The sequence below is a fragment of the Macrotis lagotis genome, chromosome 5, assembly GCF_037893015.1.
Source record: "Macrotis lagotis isolate mMagLag1 chromosome 5, bilby.v1.9.chrom.fasta, whole genome shotgun sequence".
Taxonomy (NCBI): domain Eukaryota; kingdom Metazoa; phylum Chordata; class Mammalia; order Peramelemorphia; family Peramelidae; genus Macrotis; species Macrotis lagotis.
Genome location: NC_133662.1, coordinates 271,225,718 through 271,248,857, shown reverse-complemented (window position 1 = coordinate 271,248,857; position 23,140 = coordinate 271,225,718). Strand labels below are relative to the sequence as shown.

The following is a 23,140-nucleotide window of genomic DNA, read 5'->3' as shown; positions in this document are numbered from 1 at the left end:
TCCTGAATGTCTAGGCTGGGAGCCTGATCCCTAGAAGCCATGGCTTAATGGACTCCCCCAGAACTTGTTATTAGCCTCTTTGTGTTGAGATCTGTGGTGGGTAGAGGGCATGGCTGAAATGGGGCTGGGGCAAAATCAGTTTAGTAATTATGGCTGATGGAGGTTCTGCCTTGAGAACTTCCCTGCTCTCCACCTGCCAAGGCCTCTACCACATCCTCCTGGAGCTGGGGCTGGAGTGGTGACCCTGTATTTTGGAGGGTCTCTGAGGGAATGGGGGTGCATCTCTCTGGCTTTTTCAGACACTTCTGGACCTCCTGGGTCAGAAAGCGAACTGAGCAATACTCTGGCTAAGCTGACTGGCCACTTGGTGAGGAATTCTGTGCTGAGGCAGTCCAGGAAGCAAGAGGAAGCCAGAGGCTCCATTCTGACCCTTCTTCTATCCAGGCAGCATTGAAACTCATCTCCCAGCAGTGCTACAAATGAGAGACATCAAACTGGCTCAACACTGAGGCATCTATGAGCTTCTTCAAGGCCATAGCAGAATCGCACTGCAGTCTTCTTTGTACCGTGCTGCCCCTTTGCCTTTGTCATCACCAAGGTTCATTTGTCTTTCTCAGCTTCAGCAGCGATTTTCATTTTCAAACATTGTTGAAAACCAAGTAACTTTGACTGGGAATCTAGCATTGGCATTGACCCTTGAGCCAGGAAGACCTAAATTCTAAGCTTGCCTCAAATAGTTACTGATACCTAGTATTGGCCCTGGAAATGCCACTTCATCTCAGTGGGCCTCAGTTTCCTTATCTCCTAAATAGGGATAAAATAAGTTCAATTTCCCAGGATTGTTGTGAACATGAGATGAGTTAGTATCGGGAAAGCACTTTGTGTACCCTAAAGTGTCCTATGAATGGTAGTTATTATTATCTTAGAGTTCCTTTAGCTTTGTTTTGGAAAATGTTGGCCAGTCTCATCCAAAGCACCAAATCATCTTTGGGACAACTTCCATGAACATCAGTATATTTTTTGGTTGAATTTCATGAGATGAGATTGAGATTCATGATTTATATTATTGAAGCAGAGATTACATCAAAGCTGGATATCTGGGCCTCCTCATTAAAGTGGAATGAAAGATGTGAGTCAGACCACTAGTTGAGCATTTTGAGGATAATGCCATTGTTTGAAATAAACAGGATTTTGAACCTGATAGACACATGCTAGGACTTCTGGGTATAGCCAAGCTAGCCTTCACAGGCTGGATTGCAGCAGCAGAGGGAGTGACCAGGAGTTCGGAAAGGAAAGTATTTTCTGAACCTCACCAAAGACAAGGCCTGGGGGAAATGGGATTGAACTGAAGGTGTTTAAAAATTCACTTTTTAATGGGGGTCTAAAATTGGGCTTTTAAAAAACATTTTGTGGAAAAGATATGCAGTCTAACTTTGAGGTGACTTGTTCCCAGCTGACCTCTGGACCTGGGGTCATCAGATGCTTTTGTCTCCCCTAATAACCAGGGAAAACCTAAATAGCAGCAGCTGAGACCCAGTCACATCAGATGTGCCTCTGGGATGGTGTGTGTGTGTAGGGGGGAGATGGAGGGTCTTGCTTTTTGCAAGGGTGAGGAGTTACAAAGGAGCCCAGGATGCTGTGGGAGTCCTACTGAGGCCCTGTAGCCTAGATATTGGCAGTGGGGAGTGATTGTGGAGCACACAGAATCCAGAATCAATCCTTCCAAAAGAAGCAAAGAAATCTCAGCTGGGCATTATTATTGCATATTCTTCTGGGACTCAGCTCTTCCCCATCAAGAGCAAGGAAAGCATCCTCGTTTCTCATCCCTTTTTTTTGTTGGATTAGTGAACTTGGCCTTGATACAGCAAGGAAAGTCGATATCATAGGCAGACCCTTCAGGGACCTTTTCTCCTTTAACCTCATACTTAGATGTGCTTTTGTGGTCCAGTGACTGACTGCCAGCACCCTGAATGGAGCTGGGTAATTGGAAGGATTTTGACCTAGGCTGCTTCTGGCTGCATTATGGAGTTGTATAGACCAATGAAGGTAAGGCCTGATAGACTACTCTTCTGTCCCTGACCTGTGCTCTCTTACTGTCTTGGAATGGCATGCTCCCGTCGTTAGCTATGGGACTCTATGGCTGAGCTGTCTCCTTCAGGTGTTGATTTTCAAAGTTGGATCAGAAAATCTGAAGACCCACTCTCACCTTTATATTTAGTTTGTACAAAGTGGAATGCACCTTAGCACATTTTCAATGCATTGTTCTGTATTGTTAGAACAAGATATGTGCCATTTTAATTCCAGTTGATAATAATGCATGAATAATATCAAGACTGCTCAGGTGTCTATTTACTTGTATTTTTGGAAGAGGAGGATTTTCTGGAGAGAGAGAAGACCCTGAAGCTGTGCATTTTCCCTATGGGATTTAATTTGAAATTAGAAGGTAATTAGGAGGAAATTAGAGAGTATAGCTGTCTGGAAGGCTTGTCCTCTGGACAGTCCATGGTGCTGGGGTCTTTCCTTGATACTAGGAGTCATGGGCTTGGGGTAAACCTGAACTGTTATCTTAGAAATGAGCAGTTATTACTGCCAATGGAAGTGGTGTTTGGATTTTTAGGATTGAAGATTTTAAGTATTTCCCTGTTGGGGATCCGTTTCCTTTGGCAACAGGGCTGATTGCATCCCTCATCCTTTGACAGCCCAGCCAGGGGCATGGAGATGTTTAGAGTGACTGCAGCATATTTACTCAACTTGGTCAGGCTTCTCTGTAGGAAAAAAATTGTACATTCTGAGGCTGAGCTGCCTAAGAGCTCCTGCCCCTAATGAGCCCATACTGCCTTGGAGAATCTGGAAATTGAATTAGATTCATTAATCCAAGGAGAGTCTGGACTGATACTAGACCTGCATACTCAATTATTTTTGTATGTAAACTCAATTTTTTTCAAGTCTAGTGTTACTGTTTTAGGAATTTTAAAATATAAAGCTTTCTAGGATTGTATAAAACTTGGTGGGCAAACTCTCTCTTGGAATTCCTTTTCATGCTTGTGTTATTGCTTAGTCCAGCCCAGTTTGGGACATGGGGAGAGAGGGCATCTTGGTACCTCCTGAAGCTACAAATAGGTTTTACCAGGAGGGAAATGCCTTCTCCCCAAGAACAGACTAATCACTCCTTGGAGAGTTGGGACTCTTACTTCCTTTGTGAAACTAAATTGGGTAATATGTAATTGATATATACTTTGTCTGTTGGTTTGGCTGCATGCAAGATATGCATGTGGTGGGCTTTTGGGTTTTGTTCTGTTTGCTTCCATGGAATTGCTGTGCACTGTAGCCCACCTGCTGTCTTTGACAGAAGATGCCAATTTTAGGACTAACTAATCACTAATTTATATCCATAAAGCTCCATACAGAATAACATTCAAATAGACTTAAGACTTGCTGCTGTCGTCCTCTATTCTAAGACTCTGGAGACTATTTTGTCTTTTTTTTTGCAAGGCAGTGGGGTTAAGTGACTTGCCCAGGGCCACACAGTTATTATTGTGTGTCTGAGCTCGAATTTGAACTTAGGTCCTCCTCACTCCAGGGCCAGTGCTCTATCCACTGTGCCTCCTAGCTGTCCCTGGAGATGGCATTTCAATACAAAACTGTGAATGAAGGCTCAACAATTGCCCTGCCTTATCCCCTGGTTCATAGTGTATCAGGATTTTAAACCTAATAGAAAATATTTAGCTTGAAACTAGGATTTACCCTCATGTTTTTCTTTTAGGTGACATCACTCAAAAAGGCTATGAGAAGAAGAGGGCAAAACTGCTCGCCCGCTACATCCCACTCATTCAAGGTAAGAGATTGTATGTGAAGGAACAACCTTGTCCCTTTGCTTCCTTTGTGCTGTAAGCACACACATTGTCTCATTCAGTGTGACTGAGGGGAAGTCACTGAGGGGGAGGAGTGGCAACACGTGGATGATGAAGCATGTCAGAGCAAATATTGGGTAGAGTACTTGGGATAATACTAAATTACAGTAACTTAGGTCGTATGTTAAATAGGTGTTTAGAAAATAAAGAAATCCAAAATTTGTTTAATCTTCTTGGAAAGTGATGCCCACACAAATGAACATATTGACAGACAATGTATGCCTCATTGAGTACCTGTAACCCCCAGTTCTCTGCCAGGAAGCAGGAGATCTGCTTCTCCCTTGTCCAGAAAAGTTAAATTAGTCACTGTGTTAATCAGAGTTCTTTCAAAGATTTTGTTTTCTTTACACAAAATCTATGTGTATTTAAAGCATATAATGAAGGACTTGCTACTAAATGAAACTTGTGACAATTATTATCTGGCATTATCAAACCTTCTTTTAAGAAAAAAATGTGTTAACACAAAGATCCACTAAGTCCATTTCCTAACTCATTAGATTTTGTAGTTACTTTTGGAATATCGTTTTTTGTTGAGGGCGTTCAGTTAAGTCTGACTCTTTATGACTCCATTTGGGTTTTCTTGGCAAAGATCCTAGAGTGGTTTGCCATTTCCTTCTCCAGCTCATTTTAGAGATGAAGAAACCAAGGTAAACAGGGTTAAATGACTTGCCTAGGGACACATAGCTAGTATGAGTCAGAGGCTGGATTTGAACTCAGGTCTTCTTGGCCTTGAGTCCAAAATAACCCTTTTTCTTTTAACCTTCATTTCCTACCTTTGTAAATATACTTGAGGAATCTAATCTGGTATTTCTTTGAGGTTCTTGGCATGCCTCCAGGCCATCTTTTGTGGCTATGTATTCTTCTTGTGTAATTGTATAGTTCTGGACAATGAGAGTTAGAACTTTTGACACTGTCTTGTTTTTCTTATGATTTCCTTCTCAAAGCAGGGGAAGAAAGCTCATTATTTGAGGGTTTCCGATAATATGGGTTCTACTGTATTACATTTTCTGTATGCACTGCTGGCTCTGTGATTCCTCATTAAGAAGTGGAATGCCTTCATGGACAGGGCTGCTTGTGAGAACACAGTGGTCAGAGGTTTCTCCACATTCCTTGGGGTGCTGTCCCTGCAGGAGGCTCTGCCCAGGAAAAAGAAAAAGAAGCCCCCAAAACTACTTTGCCAAGTCTGATGCTCACAAAACTGAGAACACAAAAGAAATAGAGGAAGACCTTCAGAAATTGAACATAGCCAAACTTTCAGAAGACTAGACAGAGAGCTGAAATAATCCAATCTCAGATGAGGAAATGGATCTAGCTGTGAAGGAATCACCTTAGGAGGACAACTTCTGGTCCTGGTGGATTCACAGGAGATTCACTTGTAAAGAATAGCTGGTACCAGATGTCACAAATTGCCCTCAAAAATGAAGAAGAAAGAGCCCAACCAAAATCCTTTTGGGAGACATATATCTCGAGTTCTGATACCTAAAACCAGGGAAAGAAAAGAGCAGAAGGAAAATTACAGACCAGTATCATTACTAAACTAAGCAGAATCCCATCAAACATCACAGCAGTTTATCCAAGAAATCATTCATTTTGACCAAGTGACATTTATATCAGCAATAGTTCCACATTTAGAAAACAATTGGGGCGGCTAGGTGGCATAGTGGGGCGGCTAGGTGGCGTAGTGGGTAAAACACCGGCCTTGGAGTCAGGAGTACCTGGGTTCAAATCTGGTCTCAGACACTTAATAATTACCTAGCTGTGTGGCCTTGGGCAAGCCACTTAACCCCATTTGCCTTGCAAAAACCTAAAAAAAAAAAACCCAAACAAAAAAAAAACCAATCAACATAATTAATCACATTAAAACCCCAAATAACCCAAACCACATGATCATCTCAATAGATGCAGGATGAATCTGTGACATAACACACTACTCTGAAGCTTGAAACCCTCCAAGTCTAGACCCAGAGGGACTGCTGCTCATCTCATAATATGCATCTCCTTGAAACCAAAATGTTCAAGGAAGACCCCTCCCATGAATATGAGAGTGAAGCAAGGGTGCCCACCCTTCACACTCTCACTTAAGAAGAGTTTTGGAAATGCCAGCAGCAGCAGCAGCAACAAGACAGATGGAAGAAGGTCTGCCCTTGCTGGCTTCCACAGTCATCTTATTGCTTAGGATGGTGTCGGAATAAGCCGAGCCAAACCACAAGGAAATGACTCTGGGATATCTCTCCTGACTTCCTGAGTCCAGCTCTGGGCCAGGCACCTGGTTCATCTCCCTGACAGACTTAGGAGTGCCAATCATCCTGACCCTCAGAGGGTAACAACTGGTCACCTTCCAGTGAACTTGAGACAGCTACCATGGGCTCTTACAGCATAGCCCTGAAATGCCTCCCCTGGATTTATGCAGAACTTTAAAACAGTCCCTCCCTCCATGCATGTTTTGCCAGTCAATACCCACTAGATTCTCATCTAAAGGCAGTGAAACCAGATGGGCCAATGGAATTGTTCTCCAAGTTTGAAGAACAGCAGAGGCTGGTTCAGGACCTCCACTGCCCTGCACTGGAGAGGAGAGGGCTTCTCACATCTGACTCCACCTTTGGGCGTTGGGCTGGGCAGACAGACCTGGCATGGTGCTTCATCACAAGCTTTGGGACTTTGACCCCAAAGCCAAGTAGGGTCGAGGAAGGATTGTCAGTCAACCCAAGGGGAGGAGGGGCTGTTGGTCATTCTGTCCACTGTTCTGGAGAGAACCCTTTTAACATCTCAAGTATGGTTCTGCCTCCTGACCCTTCTCCACTTCTTAATAATTTTGCCTTTTTTTTTTTTTGAATGAAAGAAAAAGAGAATCTTAAGTGCTTCCTTTGTTCCAAGCACTGTGAATATAACTGCAAAGTGAGCAGGCCTCTGCTTAGAGGAGTTTGCCTGTGAATGGGGTCAGGGTGACAAGAGAGAGAACAACTAAAGTAGGAGGAGCTGGCAGATGCCTGGGAGCAGGCTAGGTCACACTGAGTTGAACCCTGGGGCAAGAGCTCCAAAGATTGCCTGGCCCAGATTCTGGGGTCCAGGGAGGTATGGAGGAAGCCAGGCAGGGGCAGCAGAGGGGGAGAGAGCTGACTTGGGTGGTGAGCTTTTCTAGGGCACTTGAACCATCTCCTCATTTCTGTGAAGGTCGAGTGGATGCTACTCTCTGCACATGTCCAGAGGCTTGGGGTCAGACTGTGGCTCCTTGGTAACTTGAGTTCTTTCTTTTTGGCTATTTGCAGTATTTTTTCTTTGACCTTGAAAGCTCCGAACTTTGACTAGGGTGTTCCTGAGAATTTTCTTTGTAGGATTTCTTTGAGGAGATGACTCTTCCCCCTTTGCTCTGCTTCTAAGATAGTGGAGCAGTTTTCTTTTAAGATTTTCTGAAACATAGCCTAGGCTTTATTTATTTGTTCTGTTCTTGGCTTTCAGGTAGTTGTGGGAAAGAATCAAGTGTTTTGCTTTCACGAGGGTGAGAAAGGGTATTACCAGAGTCTCACAGATAACTGGGAGGATAATATATTACAAAAGCCAGGAGGTCTGGTCTTTGTGGAAACCAAGAGATGCCAACCTGTTTCCAGGAAAGAGAGAGTTTGATGAAGGGAAAAGGTGAAGTAAATTTGCAGGGGTTGAATGGGAGTCTGTGCTATTGTCCTTTGCACCTGGCCAAGGAGGTAGCTGTTCTAGCTTATTATGAGCTAGGGTGGGAAAATGTTTGGGAATGAATGTATCAATTAAATTTGTGATCCCAGCTCACGCCCCCAGTCAATGATCAGCACAAAGGGGGAGGAACAAAGCTTTGCAAAGTACATATACTATCTAGCATTTCCAGATTTCGGGGCCCCTTTCCCCTTGAGACATGTTGTTAGAATGGCACACAGAGGTGTGCCATTTATTAAGATAAAATAATAATAAAAATAAAAAAAAACCATTTTAATCACTCTGGACTAAGTATTCACGAGCTATTTATAACAGTAATCTAGTGATTTGTTTTCAAAGTAGTAATGGATCTTCTTTAATGTCATTTCTACCAATGAATCCATATTTTTTCTTCTTTAATTTAAATATTTGATTTATTTGTTGCCCAACAGCACCGGCCATCTCTTTTTTTGCAAGGTTTTGTGTTCTTCAATTCCTCTCTCTCCCTTCCCTCCCTCCTCCCCAAAAAACAATCCGACATAAGCTTTGCATTAATAACTATGTTAAACGTAGATCAATACTGAACATGCTGTGAGAGAGGAATCAGATCCAAACAGAAGAATGAAAAAATTAGAAAGAAAAAAGTGATGTAATACATAAGACAATTTAAAAAAACTTAATCTAGTGATTCTTAATTTTTTTTCTCTTTCATCTATTTTTGAGGTCACTTGTTTTTGGTATATGTGACACCTTAAATTTTCTTCTACTTCCTTCAGTCTTTTGCCTTTGCTTTAATATTCTTATTTTCTCATGTAGTCATTAGCTTCTGTTTAGTCCATTTTAATTTTCTAATTTGCCATTAATCTCTTTAATAAAGTCAGTCCATTTCTAAATTTGAAGAAGTTTGATGCTTGGACAAGGTTTTATGCTTCTTTCTTCCCTAATTCTCATTTCTTTTCCGGTTTTTACCTCATTTAAACTTAGAAAAAAAATGATTCATCTCATCTAGAAATTCTAGTTGACTTTGTGATCAAGCTGTGGTTTTCTTTGATTCTTTGCTGATGGATGTTTTAGAGTTGCCTGCTATCTTTTGAATTTGTATCTTGAGCCTCCCTGTGACCATACCAGCTTTTCATGGTGGGATTTATTTCTGTTGGATTATTCTTTTAGACCACTTTATAACTTCTTACTTGATGTTAGGGCCAGTCTCTGGAACAGCTCAGGCTGGGAACCTGATCCAACGCCAATCTGAGCATTGCCGGAAAGCTCCATGGGTTCCCTTTGGTCTGGCTCCTGCTGTGCTCAGTTCTCAGGGCCTTGCTGCACCATTTTGCTCAATTCTCAACTTTCTCCCTCATACATAGTACTTTCTTCTGTGTGCAGTCCCCTCCTCAGCCCACCTTGGATCCAAGTTGTCCACTCTTTAGAATCTGGGCAGCACACACTGTTATGAATTGATTTACAATTCTGTTGAATTTCTCCTGCTGATCACATTGTGATATAATTTTCCATAAACCCTCATGACTGATAGTAACAAAGGTCCTGGTTAGAGTAAATTAGGATGTATCCTTTCTCCCAAACTTTTTGCTTTCAACCATGTTATCAAATGCCTTCCCAGAGAATGAACATAGCATCAAAGTCAGCTACTGCACTGATGGCAAATTCTCCGACTTGAAAAGGCCACAAGCCAAGACCAAAGTGGAGGGAGGTTGGTACCTGATCTTCTGTTTGCAGATAATAGTGCTCTCAATGCAGCCTCTGAAGCTGAGATGCAGCAAAGTATGGATCCATTCTCTGCTGCTTGTGCTCATTTTGGTCTAATAATGAACACCAAGAAAATCCAGGTGCTCCATCAGCCAGCACCACACCATTCACATGTGGAACCATCTATTATGGCAAATGGGGAAGTTCTGAGAACTGTGGACAAGTTCATTTACCTTGCTAATGTCCTTTCCAGGGAAGTTCACATTGACAGTGAGGATGACACCTGCATTGCCAGAGCTAGCTCAGTATTTGGGAGGCTCCAAAAGAAAGTATGGGAGAGAAGAGATATTAGACTGACCACCAGACTGAAGGTTTACAGAGCCATTGTATTGACCTCATTGCTGTATGTCTGTGAGACTTGGACAGTCTACCAGCGCCATGTCAGGAAACTGAATTGCTTCCATTTAAATTGTCTTAGGAAGATTCTGAAGATCACCCAGCAGGAGAAGATCCCAGACACTGAAGTCCTTTCTTGAACTAAACTACCTGGTGGGGGCGCCTAGGTGGCTCAGTGAATAGAGCACCGACCTTGGAGTCAGGAGTACCTGGGTTCAAATCCGACCTTAGACACTTAATAATTACCTAGCCGTGTGGCCTTGGGCAAGCCACTTAGCCCCATTGCCTTGAAAAATCTAAAAAAAAAAAAAAATAAACTGCCTGGCATTCCAACATTTCTACAGAGAGCATGACTATGATGGGACATGTTGTTAGAATGCCAGATGTACACTTGCCAGAAAAGAGTTTTGTGGAGACTTCTCTCAGGGCAAACACTCAAGGGGGTCAGAAGAGAATACCAGGACACCCTGATGGTTTCATTGAAGAACTTTAGAAATGGTTGTATGGCATGGGAGATAGTGGGCCAGGACTGCCCATGGTGTGCCCTCATTAGTGAGAGGGCTGCATTCTATGGGGAAGGCAGAATGGAAGCAGTTCAAAGAAAACATGACATCCATAAGTTTAGAGTTTACCCACCCCAGGGTTTCACATGAATTGTTTGTGCCCAGCCTGTGGTAGAGCATTCTGAGGTCCTATTGGTCTGATCAACCACGGTGAGACAGTCATTTGTCTCAAACATAGCGATGTCATTTTGGTCTTCTTCGATAATGAAGGACAAGAACCAGCCAGTCCAAGTTGGTACCTATTTCCTGATTCTGCCTAGAGGCGTGATACCTGCCATGGTTTGTCGCTTGCTTCTTACCATGGTACATAGCCACTCCTGGCCAGACCCCATGATTGTGGTCATGGGCACCTGTTTTTTTTTTTTTTTTGTCAATCTGGACTGAAAAAATGGCGTGCTGTGATTTTTTTTTTGGTCTTATGATTAGGTTTTGGACCTGTTTTAAATTTGTTGGAAGTGGGGTAGCTTGCCGATCTTAGTCCTGCTTCTCCACCTTCTTGGTTCTACTTCTCGGTCCTCTGACTCTCCCTCTGAGGAGCATGCTGGACCCCAGAGTAGTGGTAGGGAGGACTCTTAGGGCTGCTTCAATGTCATTTGGCCAGTGAATCTTGCCCCACTGTCAATGAGCCAGTTAAGCCAGGGGAATTTTTACAAGGGAATATTCATTAGAGCTAACATCAAGGACAAAAACTTCCCCTCCTGCAAACAAGGAGACTCAATTTCCCCCTAGAGACTCCCTTGGTCTTTGAGGAGTGTGAATTCAAATATTAAGTGGTTGCCTTTAGGCATCTCCCTTCTGTCTGTTAGGAGATATTTCCTGGCCCTCTTTTTCTCTCTCCACCTTGGACTTGCTCCCAGTGTTTTAGCCTAGTCACTTTTGCTAGTCACTTTTAGCCTAGTCACTCCTGGGGGCAGCCCAGTGGTGCAGAGGATAAAGTGGAGTCTGGAAGACCTTTGAGTTCAAATTTCACTTCTGACTCTTTGAGGAATGTATATTAGATAAGTCATTAATCTCAAATGGATTTCTTATCCATAAAATGGGGATGATAGTACATTAAAAGAAGAAATTCACATTTGGTGACCATCTCAGGACTTGTTTGAATTTTTTCCAGGTATCACTGACCTGTCCTTTAATATCCTTTAATTCTGGTGGTTGTTTGTTCTTCCTTTTGATGAGGACCAGTGATATCACAGATGATGTCTTCACTTGCACATGAATTGAATTTAAGTGAGGCCAAATTGCATAAAATCATTGACTTCACTCTCTCTGAAATCATCGTAATCCAGTGGCAGGACATAAGGCAGGACAACTGGCAATGACCCAGGATGGGATAGATGACATCGGGGTCCTTGATGTCTGTCCAAGCTCTAAGTGTTCCACAGAGCCTCCTTCAGCTGGAATAAACTGTTGTCATCCTTCTGTTCTGCCAGGGGAAATCTTCAGATGCTTAGGGTAGACCTCTCTCCAATTCATCAATGGGTTTGAGGCCTACTGGTTATCGTCAACTTGGGTTATCCTGTCCACTGGGATGATTTACTGGACTGTGGCCACTGTGCATGCTACAGCTCCTTGGAGCCCCAGGTGGGAATTGGGTGCCAGGGAACATGGAAGGTGGAAGGGCATCCCCTTCCATCAGATCTAGAACAAGCCCAAAGCCTAATCCAGGGGGCCTGGGCTCAACTTCTAGCCGGAGAGTTCATGTCCAGACAGAGACACTTATTCAAATGGTGAGGGAAGCAATTTCTCCTTGGGAGGAGATGAAAAGATGAAAGGGGCAAATCTCAGAATGAGTTATGATTCTGGTAGAGTTAGCAGATCTATTTCCTGATTCCTTCCCTTCTGTCTGAACCTCCAGGCCCTGCTTTGTCTCCTCCTCGAAGAGGACAAGGGCTGTGTCAAGTGAGCTTGGACCCAGGGAAGAAAGGGCAGAGATGGAGGAGAGAGAGGGAAGGAGGAGGGAGACAGAGGGGAAAGAGAGAAAGGAGCATTATTTCCAAAAGTGATTTTTTTCAGCCATTATCCATGTGACCATCTCTTTCTTGTCCAGGGTTTTACCTGGGACCCTGAAGTTTGATTTTTTTCCCCCCCTGGAATGCATGCTGATTACAGATAGAAAATTCAACAGAAGAAACTATCCTCGTTTCTGGCAGGGAAATGGCCCCAGACTCCATTCAGGGACTTGCCCAGATGTTCCTCCCATTCATAGTGAGGACAGTGGTTTGTCCTTCCAGAACTTTGGACTTGATCCCTGTTGGAGATGTGGGGAATGTTTTAGAGGGGAAAATATTGATCTGTGCTGGGATTCTGTTTTAGGTGTAGATCCCTCTCTCCAAGCAGAGAACAGAGTCCCAGGGTCCTCGCAAGCTCCACCCAGCAGTACCAAACAGCAAAAGGCCCGTTCTGCCAACTCGAGGGATGAGCGCTTCCGATCTGGTGAGTACAGCCGGGGTGCTGTGCAGCCCAGGGCCTGGGGCCCACCTTGCCGCATAGGAACCTGGTTTCTGTGGATTCCTGAGGGATGGAGGCCTTGGCCTGCTGAGCCACTGCGTAGCTCCCTACCCCATCACAAGAACACAAGCTAATGATAGCCAACATTTATAAAGCGCCTACTGTGTGAAAGTGCTTTAGGACTGTCACCTCACCAGCTCCTCCCAACATCCCTGCAAAGTGAGGAAACTCAGGCAGGCAGCAGGAAGGGAAGAGCTGGTAGGTGTCTGAGACCAAATTAGAACTTGGTTCTTCCTGACCCTAGACCTTGTTCTCTGCACTGGGGCATCTACTCACTGACCCCCTTGTCCAAGTGCCCAGTCCCAGGGTGTCCCACCCAAGGACCCTTCACTGGGTAGCAGTGCTCACCTTCTTTTGTCCCAACTTGAGGAGATTTATGGGCATTTGGGGACCCCATAAAGGGGACCAGAAGGGAAAACATTCAGAGACATCTTAGGGTGCTTGGCACTGTCACATCTTCATCTCACATTTTGCATGTTGGCTCCCTTGAGCTCTCTGAAGTTTTACTTTGTGTGTGCTGACTGCTATGGAGCTGACCCTAAGGCTTACCCTTCCATTGGGATCATGAGCTCTTCTTGCCCAGCAGCCCCCAACCAGAGATGAGCTCAATCAGAGGCCTGCTCTGCAGCAAGGAGGGGCCTACGCATAGCCCTGGAAGCTTCCCCAATTGTGCAGGCCACCTGGCTCAGGCTCCTGTCTAATCCTTTTTTGCTTTTGTTGCTGCTGGTCAGGCTAGGGGATTGATTATTTGGTCTTGTTGCAGTAATTAAAGTGAATACAGATTGGAAATGATATACGTGGTTCCTCAGGAACTCCACCATTAAGGAGACTCTCTACCCATCCCAAGACTGATCAGCAAGAATATGAGGATGAAGGATGGAATGAGTTGGCTTTTTTCCCAGTGGAGCATCTCCATTGATTTGGTGAACTCTCTGGTGCCCTAAGAATTGTCTCTGATATCTCTGTATCTGCTATGAACAACAAAGGGGAAATGAAATGATCGGCATCTCCAATGGATTCCAGGCTTGGCTCTTCCATAGAATCTGAGTGGGGAGGAACAGTGGCAAGTGGTCAGGCAGTCTCTGCTCAAAGACCCTCAGGGAGAGGGTAGCCCCTTGACTGCAGTTGCCCTCTGGGACTGACTTCATCGTTAGATGACATGAAGCCTCAGCCTGCCTAGACACAACATCCCCTGGTTCTCCTTTGACCCTTTGGGGGACCTGAGCCTGTTGGATTGTGCCTCTGGCTCTTTGGTCCTCCTCCTTTGTTTCTGCAGTTGAGCCTCCCGAGCTTCTTTAGGCAGTCCTCATGTGGCACTCCCTTCCCTTTCCTGGGGATCCTCTCTCCTCTGACTGCTTTCATGCCCCCACTGTGCTCCAAGTGTGATCTGACATGGGAACCCCAGAGAATTCCTTGGCTCCTGGAGGCAGGGATGCTTTCTGCTCAGGCAAGGGTTTTGGATCCTGCCTTTGCCATCCAGTGTATTTACTCTTCTTCCAAGGTTGGGTCACCTCTCAGTTGGATGAGGGGGCCATCTCTTCCTTCTCCAAGACATTGATTGGGATCATCATCCTGGGCCAAGCACACAGCCCAAGGAGGGCATGACCCACTCTCAGATGACTAGATGAAATCTGGGTAGAGCAGACCTGCATCCTCCCCTCATCTGTCTGCAGGGAAATCTGTGGGCCAGGAAATCTGTGGGTGACTTGAGAAAGCCCTGCCAGCCCGTCTGTCTTGAGGGCCTGATAGTGCCACCTGTCAAAATGGATGCCATCCATCCATCCATTCATTCCTTCTTGGGTCACTGCCTCCCGGCTGAGCTCTTTGGGGCCAGACTCAGCCTTTCCTCTCCATCCTGGAGCATCTTGGGTCAGGCTTTTCTCAGTCAACCCTAGGTGTTGTTGTGTCACTCCTCTACCAGAAGCTGCCAGGTTGTTCATACTCTGCAGTCTTCCTTCCAGCGACCAACCAACATGTCTTTCCTGGAGATCTCTGTGGGAGGTCTTGTGCCTCTCTGGGGGACATCCCCAAGAGAAGATAGAACCCTTCTCTCTGATGATTTAAGTACCAAAGGAGACACCCAGGAAAGTTAAGAAGTCTGCCCCTTGGCCTTTCTGCACTCTGTGAAGCTCACAACTGAATGACATGAGGGGTAGCAGTCAGTCTTTTTCAGTAAAATGACAGGGGTCCCTCTGTGCTCCAGACTTTGGGTCAGAGATCAGCAGTGTCCCCTCCACAATGGAGGGCATTGAATCTCCATGATATATCAGGCCTGGCAGGGGCAGGGCAGCACATGGTAATACACCCCAAAGAGTTGGAGATGGGACCTTGGTTCCCTCCAGCCCTGCCAGTGTTGTTGGGGTATGTGTATGTATGCAGTGTGTGTTTGTGTGAGTGTGTGCGTGTGTGTGTGTGTGTGTGTGTGTGTGTGTTTGTGTGTGTATGTGTGTGTAGGGGGGAAGGAGAGGGCCCATGTGTAGGTGTGCCCTTGTGAGTTTGCCAGGGCTTTATCATCCTACCTTGTTGACAAGGCAAACAGGCCACCTGGAAAGCATCCTCTTCTGAGGGCTGTGGATGCTGAGGATACCTCCTAAGGCTCTCTGGGGGCCAATAGTTTGTTGGAGTTTTTTTTGCAAGGCAATGGGATTAAGTGGCTTGCCTAAGATCACATAGCTAGGTAATTAGTAAGTCTCTGAGGTCAGATTTGAACTCAGGACCCTCCTGAATCCAGGGCCAGTGCTGTATTCACTGTGCCACCTAGCTGCCCCTGGGGGCCAATAGTTTTACTGGGACTGAAGGTCCAACCCTTGGCCCGGTCTGCTCTCCACTAGGTTGTCTTCCTCGAAGTCAGGTGAGGATGCAGCCTGTGGCACAACTGTGGAGAGCCCCCCTTCAACCTCTGGAAGGCTTGGCTTCTCCATTGTGAGTTCAAAGGTTGCAGAACAGAGAGGACTTTGGAGGGAAAGGTGCTTTGAAACTGACTGGCTGAGGCCCGCTTCTGGCTCCTGCTCGTGCTCTTCTCAGGCACAGACTAGGAAAGGGTGGAAGGGCAAAAGGAAGGGGTCAGGATGGGCAGAGACAAGGGACAGCGGCTCGATTCAGCCTGCCTGGGCAAGGTGGGGTCTTGGGGGACTAAGACTCAGCTCCTCATCAGCATGGAGACCCTGCCCCTCAGGACCTCCCCTTCTCTGGAGGAGGGAAGGCCATGAAGAGCATTTGGGGAGTCCAGCTGGGCTCCGAGAGGTAATATCATTGCAGCCAAACTTGGAGGGAGGCCAACTATTCTTGTAGAGGCAACAGTCCCATCCTGTGCAGTGGCATGGGGGTGGGAAATGAAAAGCCAGATTGGGGAGAGATGAAATGAAGGTAACCTCCCCTCTTGCCCATAGTGAAATGATGCTCTTGACCTTTTATCTCCCTTGCTCCCAGAGTAGTGAGAGAGAGACTGAGGCAGCTTTTCTCTCTACCTGCTCTGGGGGTTTGGGGAGTAGACCTTTCTCCCCTGGGCAGCCTCAGGGAGGGCAAAAGACCACAGCATCACTGAGCTGAACCTACCCATAGAGGTTGGAGGCTTCCAGATCAGGCTGCATGGCTCCTCTGGTGAAGGAGTCTTCCCTTGGGTGACTCTCTGTCCTCCACAGACGTCCACACGGAAGCTGTACAAGCCGCACTAGCCAAGTACAAAGAGAGGAAGATGCCCATGCCTTCCAAGAGGCGCTCTGTCCTTGCGCACTCCTCTGTCGAGACCTACACACCTCCAGGTACCCACTGGACCCCTCACTGACCTTGGACAGGGTGGGCCGTTGGGCCAGATGGGCTGGGCAAGGGTACTGGAGCATGTGGATGAGGGTTCACATGTGGGAATGAATGTGCACATACACATTGCATGCCTGTATGAGAAGGGTTACGGCCTACGTGCATAATGTTCACAAGCTTCCTCACACATGTGGTGCAAGGGTGCCTGCCTGCATGTATGTGCATTGTATGTGTTGTGTCTAGAAATACACATCTACACATAGAGGTTCATGTGCAAAACATGTGTGGGTCTGTGTTTATGTGTTTTGGCATGTGTGTACATGTTCACACATTGTATGTGCGCGCTTGCCCACATGGGCCTCACTTTGCTCCTCTGTCTGAGGGAAGATCAGCAAGGCATGGAAGGTGGGCCGTCCAGGGGCCTAGGTCTCTGCCCGAGTAGGCTCTCTTTTGGTCTCTTCTCTGTGATGAAGGTGGCTCGGACCTTGAGGCAATCATGGTATCAGAGTTAACAGTCACTGAGATGGTATGGGGAGGGTCGAATGACAAGGGGTCCTTCCCGGCCTTTTCCTGGACCTTAAAACCAGTTATTTTATTTCTTCCTTAGGATTTGGGAAATAAGGAACCTGTGAGGGGAAGGAGGCTTGCAGGGGTCAGCTGGGAGCACATGACATAGGAACCAGGCTTGCCCTCATTGCCGTCTTGTGTAACCCCACTGGGGTCGTGTGGGAGGCTCCCAGGTTCTGGGCCTTGCCTCTGTCCCCAGGTGTCACTGCTTCTGCCATTGCCGCTGCCCCCCTCCCCCGGCAGACTCGCCTGCCCCCTGCTCTGTCCAGCTATAATGCTATAACACAGCCTGGCAAAGTTCAGGGTCCATGAGTCACTTGCCAGATTTCACTGACCATGGGTGAGGGGTCCTCCTTGTCTGCTGTTGTGGGAGAGGCATTTCCCACCTCTCAGAAGCTGGCATCCCTGTAAGAAGGGGACTTTTGTAGTTCCTCGTTTCCCTCTTGCTTCATTTGGTGGATGGAGGCCTGAGACCATGCTTCCTTATCCAAATTCTCTGGAGTAGATTTGGACAGATGAGGAGCCTTGGCACTGGAGCTTCCCCAGGCTAGCCTTCTGGCTTGAGTGGTTTTGATTAGATTATCATGCACTGCACATGTTCTCACCAGTATAAGGAACTGAGCCCTTTGCAGGTCTGGGCACCATCTGGACAATTGCAGGATAGCACCCTGCGTGTAGGGAGCGAGCCTCTCCGAAGCTTGCTTTGCTCAGGGCTAGGCTGAAAGAGTCAGGGTTCAGGGCAGCCCCATCCATTTGGAATCATTGGTTGGCTTGCCCGTGGCATCACTGAGAGCACCAGGGTCTTAACTGTTGAACTACCAAGGCAAAAAGGGGCAAGCCTTTAAGGGAAAAGAGGCTTTTCTGTGCAGCTTGGAGAGGGATGCAGCCCACCACGATGGGTGCTTGGTGACTTCCAAAAGAAGCCCGTTGTCTCCATACCCAGCAGCTTTCTGGCCCTGCGGCATTCTTACTGCCAGCCTGCTTTGTCCCCCAAAGGGCTCTCTGCTGTCTTGGAAGGAGTCCCGAGCTCCTTCATGCCAGTGAAGGTGCCAGGGGGGCATAGCAAGTGTCCTGGCTCACCCTTGCATCACACGCCTGTCATGGTTATTTCCATCACAGACACATCCTCGGCCTCAGAAGATGAGGGCTCGCTCCGGCGGCAAGGGCGACTCACTTCCACTCCGTTCCAGAGCCATTCCAACGTAGAACCCTGGCTTCATCGGGTCATTCAGGGCTCCTCCACCTCATCCTCTGCATCCTCCACTTCATCCCACCCGGGAGGGAAACCTGCTGCTGCTTCCAATACAGCTCCCACCACCGCCGCCGCCGCCGCCACAGTGCTTGCAGATCTCATGGCCCACGCTCAGCTAGGTCAGTACAATTACCGCCTCTGGACACCCACCATACCAGGAGTCCCTAGTGAGAGAGCATCCTCTGAGGTGTGTGCTTGAGTCCCCTGGGGTGGGCCCTGCAGGAGCCTTGAGCTCTCAGCAGCAAAATCCATTGTCTCTCCTGCCCAGACCTGTCCCAGACACATTCCCATTTCCTTCAGTGAAGGTTGCACGTGTGCTCCGGCCTGTGCTTGCATATCCCGTTAGTTCAGCAGTAGTAGTCTAGAACTCTCTCCCTCCCCAGCACCTTGGGCCAGGCCTTGGCCTTCGTAACTACATCTCAGTGAAGTAAGTAGGAAGACAGTGCCTTGGAGGAAATCTGGAGACCTCCTCTGGCATTTACTTAATGCCACCTCTTAGAAAGCAATTGTCATTTAGTGAGTGAAGATGAGGATTTGTAAATAAAGACATGCCCTCTATTGACCCAGAACTGCTGCTTCCTACTGCTCAGATCCCCTCTGCTTTTGGAGTGAGAATGGCAGGGAGCACATCAGGGAGGCTGGCCCGAGGCAGGTTGGGTAGGGCCCAGGAATGTCTACTTTTCTCACAATAAGAAATAAAAGTTAGCTGACACTTGAACCCTCCAAAATGAATCAATTGATTCCTGAACATTGGCATAGACTCCAATCAGTCTGTGTCCCCTGGTCCCTCTCTCCACACCAGTGCCTCCATCCCCCATGGTTGCCTTGGTGAGGCAAAGCTGCACCCAGCCCCTTGAGGAGGGTAGCAGCAGCCTGGATCTGGGTGTCCCCAGGTGGTCATTGCATTTGTTCTGCACTGCTTCATGGCCATTGTCATTCTGCTCATGGTCCTCCTGCTTCTGCTTTCCTCTCTGCATGCTGCCTTGGATCTCTGAAGCCCTTCTATTGGTTGTTTTGGGCTGCCCTCATTCAGCCGTTGCCTGGGCACCCTTTTGTTGTTAGCACTTTACTTCCACATAAATTACCACAGGGAAGATTTGGGCATTAAGGAGCCTGCCTCAGGCCACAGAGATGCTTGGGAAGAACTTGGATTGTTTTTCCCTTACTATCAGACTTTGACAATTCCAAGGGACCCTAGAGCTGTCTTAAGCCCACTCTCTTCTTTTGATGATGTTGAAACCGAGGCTCCGGAGATAGTGACTTGTGCGAGGTCTCATCCAACAGAACAGTGAGGAGGGTTCTGGGAAATTAGCCTGTCAGCAGGCATGGGCCACCTACTTGGGAGCTCAGCTCGATGGAAAAGCTGAACCATATTTGTAATTTTACTGTTGCCATCATTTCAAGTTTGACTGGGGGAGTCCCCACTCTCCATCCAGTGTTTTCTTTGCTTAAAATTCATGGACCTGTGAGAAGGGAAACATTTTTCTATTACCACCAGAATTCTCCAGTTGATTTCCATTGGATGCCCTTCCTCTGCTTCCCATAGGAAGATGTGCTACCATTTCCAGGGTCTGGCAGGACCTGGCCTGGGAATCAAGCAGCCAGCCTTGCTTCAAAGAGCCCCTTGGCAAGTCTTTCTTCCTAACCCCGCTGACCTGTCCATAGCCACTCTCCATTGGTTTTGCTCAGGAGAGCGGTTGCCTGGGGGCTGGCCCTATTTTGTGAACCTGTTTCCATCCCAGATCTTGGCCATCTTCCTTGGAACTTTCTTCTGGGGAGATAGAGAAGGAAGCCTTGTGGATCAGCTTAGGCTCCCGAGGCAGACCCCCTCTGGCGTGAAGTCATGAGGTCTTTGGGGTAGCCTGGGGCCACATTTCTGGTGGACATGGAGCTGTCAAAGGGAAATGGGTATCTGGTCATCCTCCCTGGGCCCCCATGGGTTGGACCTTGGAGCTCTCCTGGGCCCAGGCTTCTGTTGAGCCAGCTATTGAGATGAGGGCATTGGGCAACATCCTGACCCACAGGGCAGCGCTCCTCGGCCCTGCTCAGGAAACATCACCCTTTGTGGCTATCAGGAAGTCCCAGATTGGGGACAGTGTGCAGATGTTGGGTGTAGAAGAGGCAAAGCAAGACTGGTCCTGGAGGGGAAGTCGCTCCTCATTTTAGGCTCCTTTGCCAGCTGGTAAGACCCTGAGCAGCCCCATGGCTTAACTCTGAGCACTGGGGTTCACAATGCTCTCTGATTCACAAGGTTTCTCGCAACTCTTGCTCATTCACAACCATTTTCCCCTTATGTTCCGTAGATCCTTAAAGCTTTAAAATATGCGTGATTTGCTCATTTGGTTCAGCAAGGCATCTCCTTTGTCCGGGACTCTTCCAGCATGGTTTATGTTGAGGCTTCTGTCCAAGAGGGAAGGAGCCCCTCTAAAAATAGGGTGTGATGGGAGCAGCTTGAGAAGGCTTCTTGAGGAGAGGGCCAGGTAGGATAGATAGTATCGGGAAGCATGAGCTGAGCTTCTGAAGGGCAGAGCTGCAGAAGGGAGGGTGGTGCAAGAGAGATGCCAGCCTTGAGAGGGAGGCAAGGTCTATGGTGCCATGCTCTCTTTGAAGCAGGCTTTGACCATCTGGTTTACCCTGGACTTAGCCCCCAAGGTAGACCTTGGGCCTCTGTTTGGTCTCCTGTGTGGGGACAGTTGCAAGGAAGGGCCCTCTCCAGAGCCTTTGAAAGCATTAGGAAGATGGTTTGGCTGCAATTGGGGATAGGATGGTGGCAGGAGGCCAGAGAGATGTAGGGGCCTAGAGCTGGTGAGAGCTGTCAGAGGTCAGGTTGACTGGACTGGTCAGAGGGTCCCAGCCTGAGGTCCCCGAGCCTGGAGGAGGCCACAGGGCAACAAGGAGCAGGACTGGGCTACACATCCTCAATTGGGGACAGGCAGATACCCCAGCTTTCTTTTCCATGCTCCACTTTGTCTGGGGGAAGGGAGGGAGGCATGGAGTCCAGGGGTCTCTAGCTGGGTAGCGAATGATGATCTCTTTGCATCTGTGCTTTTTACTGCCTTTTGTAGCATTTCTGACTTGCTTTTGACTGATAAAGGGGCTCCAAAACATGAGTTTTTAAATGGCACTTATAGCTGCCTACCGGTTTCAAGAAATCTGAGGAGTATGTAATTCCTATGATCTCTGAAGAGCCCCCTAGAAGGGAAACTGGAGGATCAGGAAGAAGTTCCTCCACCTTTCTCTTAGTCCTTTGCCAGCATAGCTTTACAGGAAACTGCTGGAGGGTCAAAGAGCCCCGGGGCCCAGGAGAGGCCTTTCTGTAGCCCCACCCCCTGCAGGATCACAGCCCTGGCTCTGCCAGCGGGGATCTTCCTGCCCCTGCAGACCCAGGGAGTTTTCGGGAAAGGCTAGCAGCCTGTTTCTCCTGGCAAGTTTGTGGGGCAGATGGGGGGTCCCGAGGAGAGTTTAGAGCTGGCTTTGTCTCCAAAAAGCATCTGGGGTGGGGCATTGCCTCCTGTCTGGGGGACCCGGTATCTCCTCAAAGTTGGTTTCAAACTTTGTTGCTCTGTCTATCCAGAAGGACCCCTGGGGCCAGAGCGACTCTGGGCTTCAGAACCCTCCATTCAGAGCAAAGTTGGCTTTTCCCTGTGCTAGACTCTGAGGACTCGGCCAGAGAGCCCCCTCCCTGCCCCCTCCTGTGGGCAGAGCCTTCTTGCTTTCCCTCTCCAGGGCCTGCTGCACTTCTCTTCCTCCCCAGAGACCTCAGGCTCCAAGATTGGGGCGAGGGAAGCTCGGGGAGCTCTCACGCTGTCATTGGTTCTCAGGTGACCAGAAAAACAAGCCATCTGCCCTCTGCTCCTTCTACCTTCATCACCCCCCTCCCCCAAATAAAACTTGTCATCTGGTTAATTCTGTTTTAGAAAAACTCTTAACCCAGCCAAGTTTAGAAACAGTGTCGCAGACAAACAGTGACGGGAGGCTGCGGCCTTGAGTTCCTGAAGGACAGTGGGGTCTCTGTTGGAGAGGGGGCTGCATTTCTTTTCTTCTTTCTTTTCTCCTTGCAGATAACCATCCTGCTCCTCCGGATGTGACCACTGGTCTGGTAGAACAGCCCCCCCATGAACGCCCCCAGGTGGCCTCTGTGAGAGGGGTCCCTCGTGGCTACAGCAGCAGCATATTGGAAACAGCAGATGGTAAATGGCCTGGGTCTCCAGCCTCAGATCCAGGATGGGCTCTCAGAAGGGGCTTCATAAATATAGATGTTAGAGGGTCAGCTGCTGTGAGAGGCCTTGGATTTGGGAGGCTTCACGGCAAGGTGCCAGGGACCCTCCACTGAGAATGGAGCACGCCCCTCAGTCTCCCAGTGTCCTGCCGGTCTCTTGCTTGTCTCCCACCAGCCTGGGACCCACTGAAGGGCTGAGTCCTAGTTTAGTTGGCTGGTAGAAGAAGGCCTCAAAAGCCTTCTTGTTGCTCATCTGAGTGTGGCTCACTCAGTCATATGGGCACTTGTGAGTGTTGTTAGACCTGGCTGCAGCGGAATCCATCTTGAAAGGGCAAGTCCAAGGCGCCCAGGGAAACCCATCTTCTTATCTGGCCATTACGATACTTTTGGGACGCCGAAGCACTTGATCGCCAAGTCAGCTTCCAGTTCACTGTCCAGAGCATGAACTCTAGAGAGCTTTGAGCTCCTTTCAGAGCTGCCCGCCATCCATGGACGGGAGTGACCCTTACTGAGGACAGTCACCAGAAGGCAGGAAAACCTCTGAGCTCACTTCCAAACCCAACAGCTTTTTCGCAGTGGGGCTGCCATCCTCCCTTTCCTT

General features: G+C 47.8%; 1 protein-coding gene across 7 annotated transcripts in view; it reads left to right on the top strand.

Annotated features, from left to right (window-relative positions):
• DIP2A (disco interacting protein 2 homolog A) overlaps positions 1-23,140 on the top strand; it is a 124,729-nt gene that overhangs the window by 42,774 nt on the left and 58,815 nt on the right. For 6 of the 7 annotated variants that reach the window (XM_074189874.1, XM_074189875.1, XM_074189872.1 and 3 more), the window contains exons 2-6: positions 3,764-3,835; positions 12,551-12,670; positions 16,387-16,506; positions 18,188-18,439; positions 22,382-22,510. In XM_074189874.1, the coding sequence (XP_074045975.1) occupies positions 3,764-3,835; positions 12,551-12,670; positions 16,387-16,506; positions 18,188-18,439; positions 22,382-22,510 (693 nt within the window). The remainder of the gene's footprint in view (positions 1-3,763; positions 3,836-12,550; positions 12,671-16,386; positions 16,507-18,187; positions 18,440-22,381; positions 22,511-23,140) is intronic. The other variant, XM_074189876.1, reaches the window with a different exon arrangement.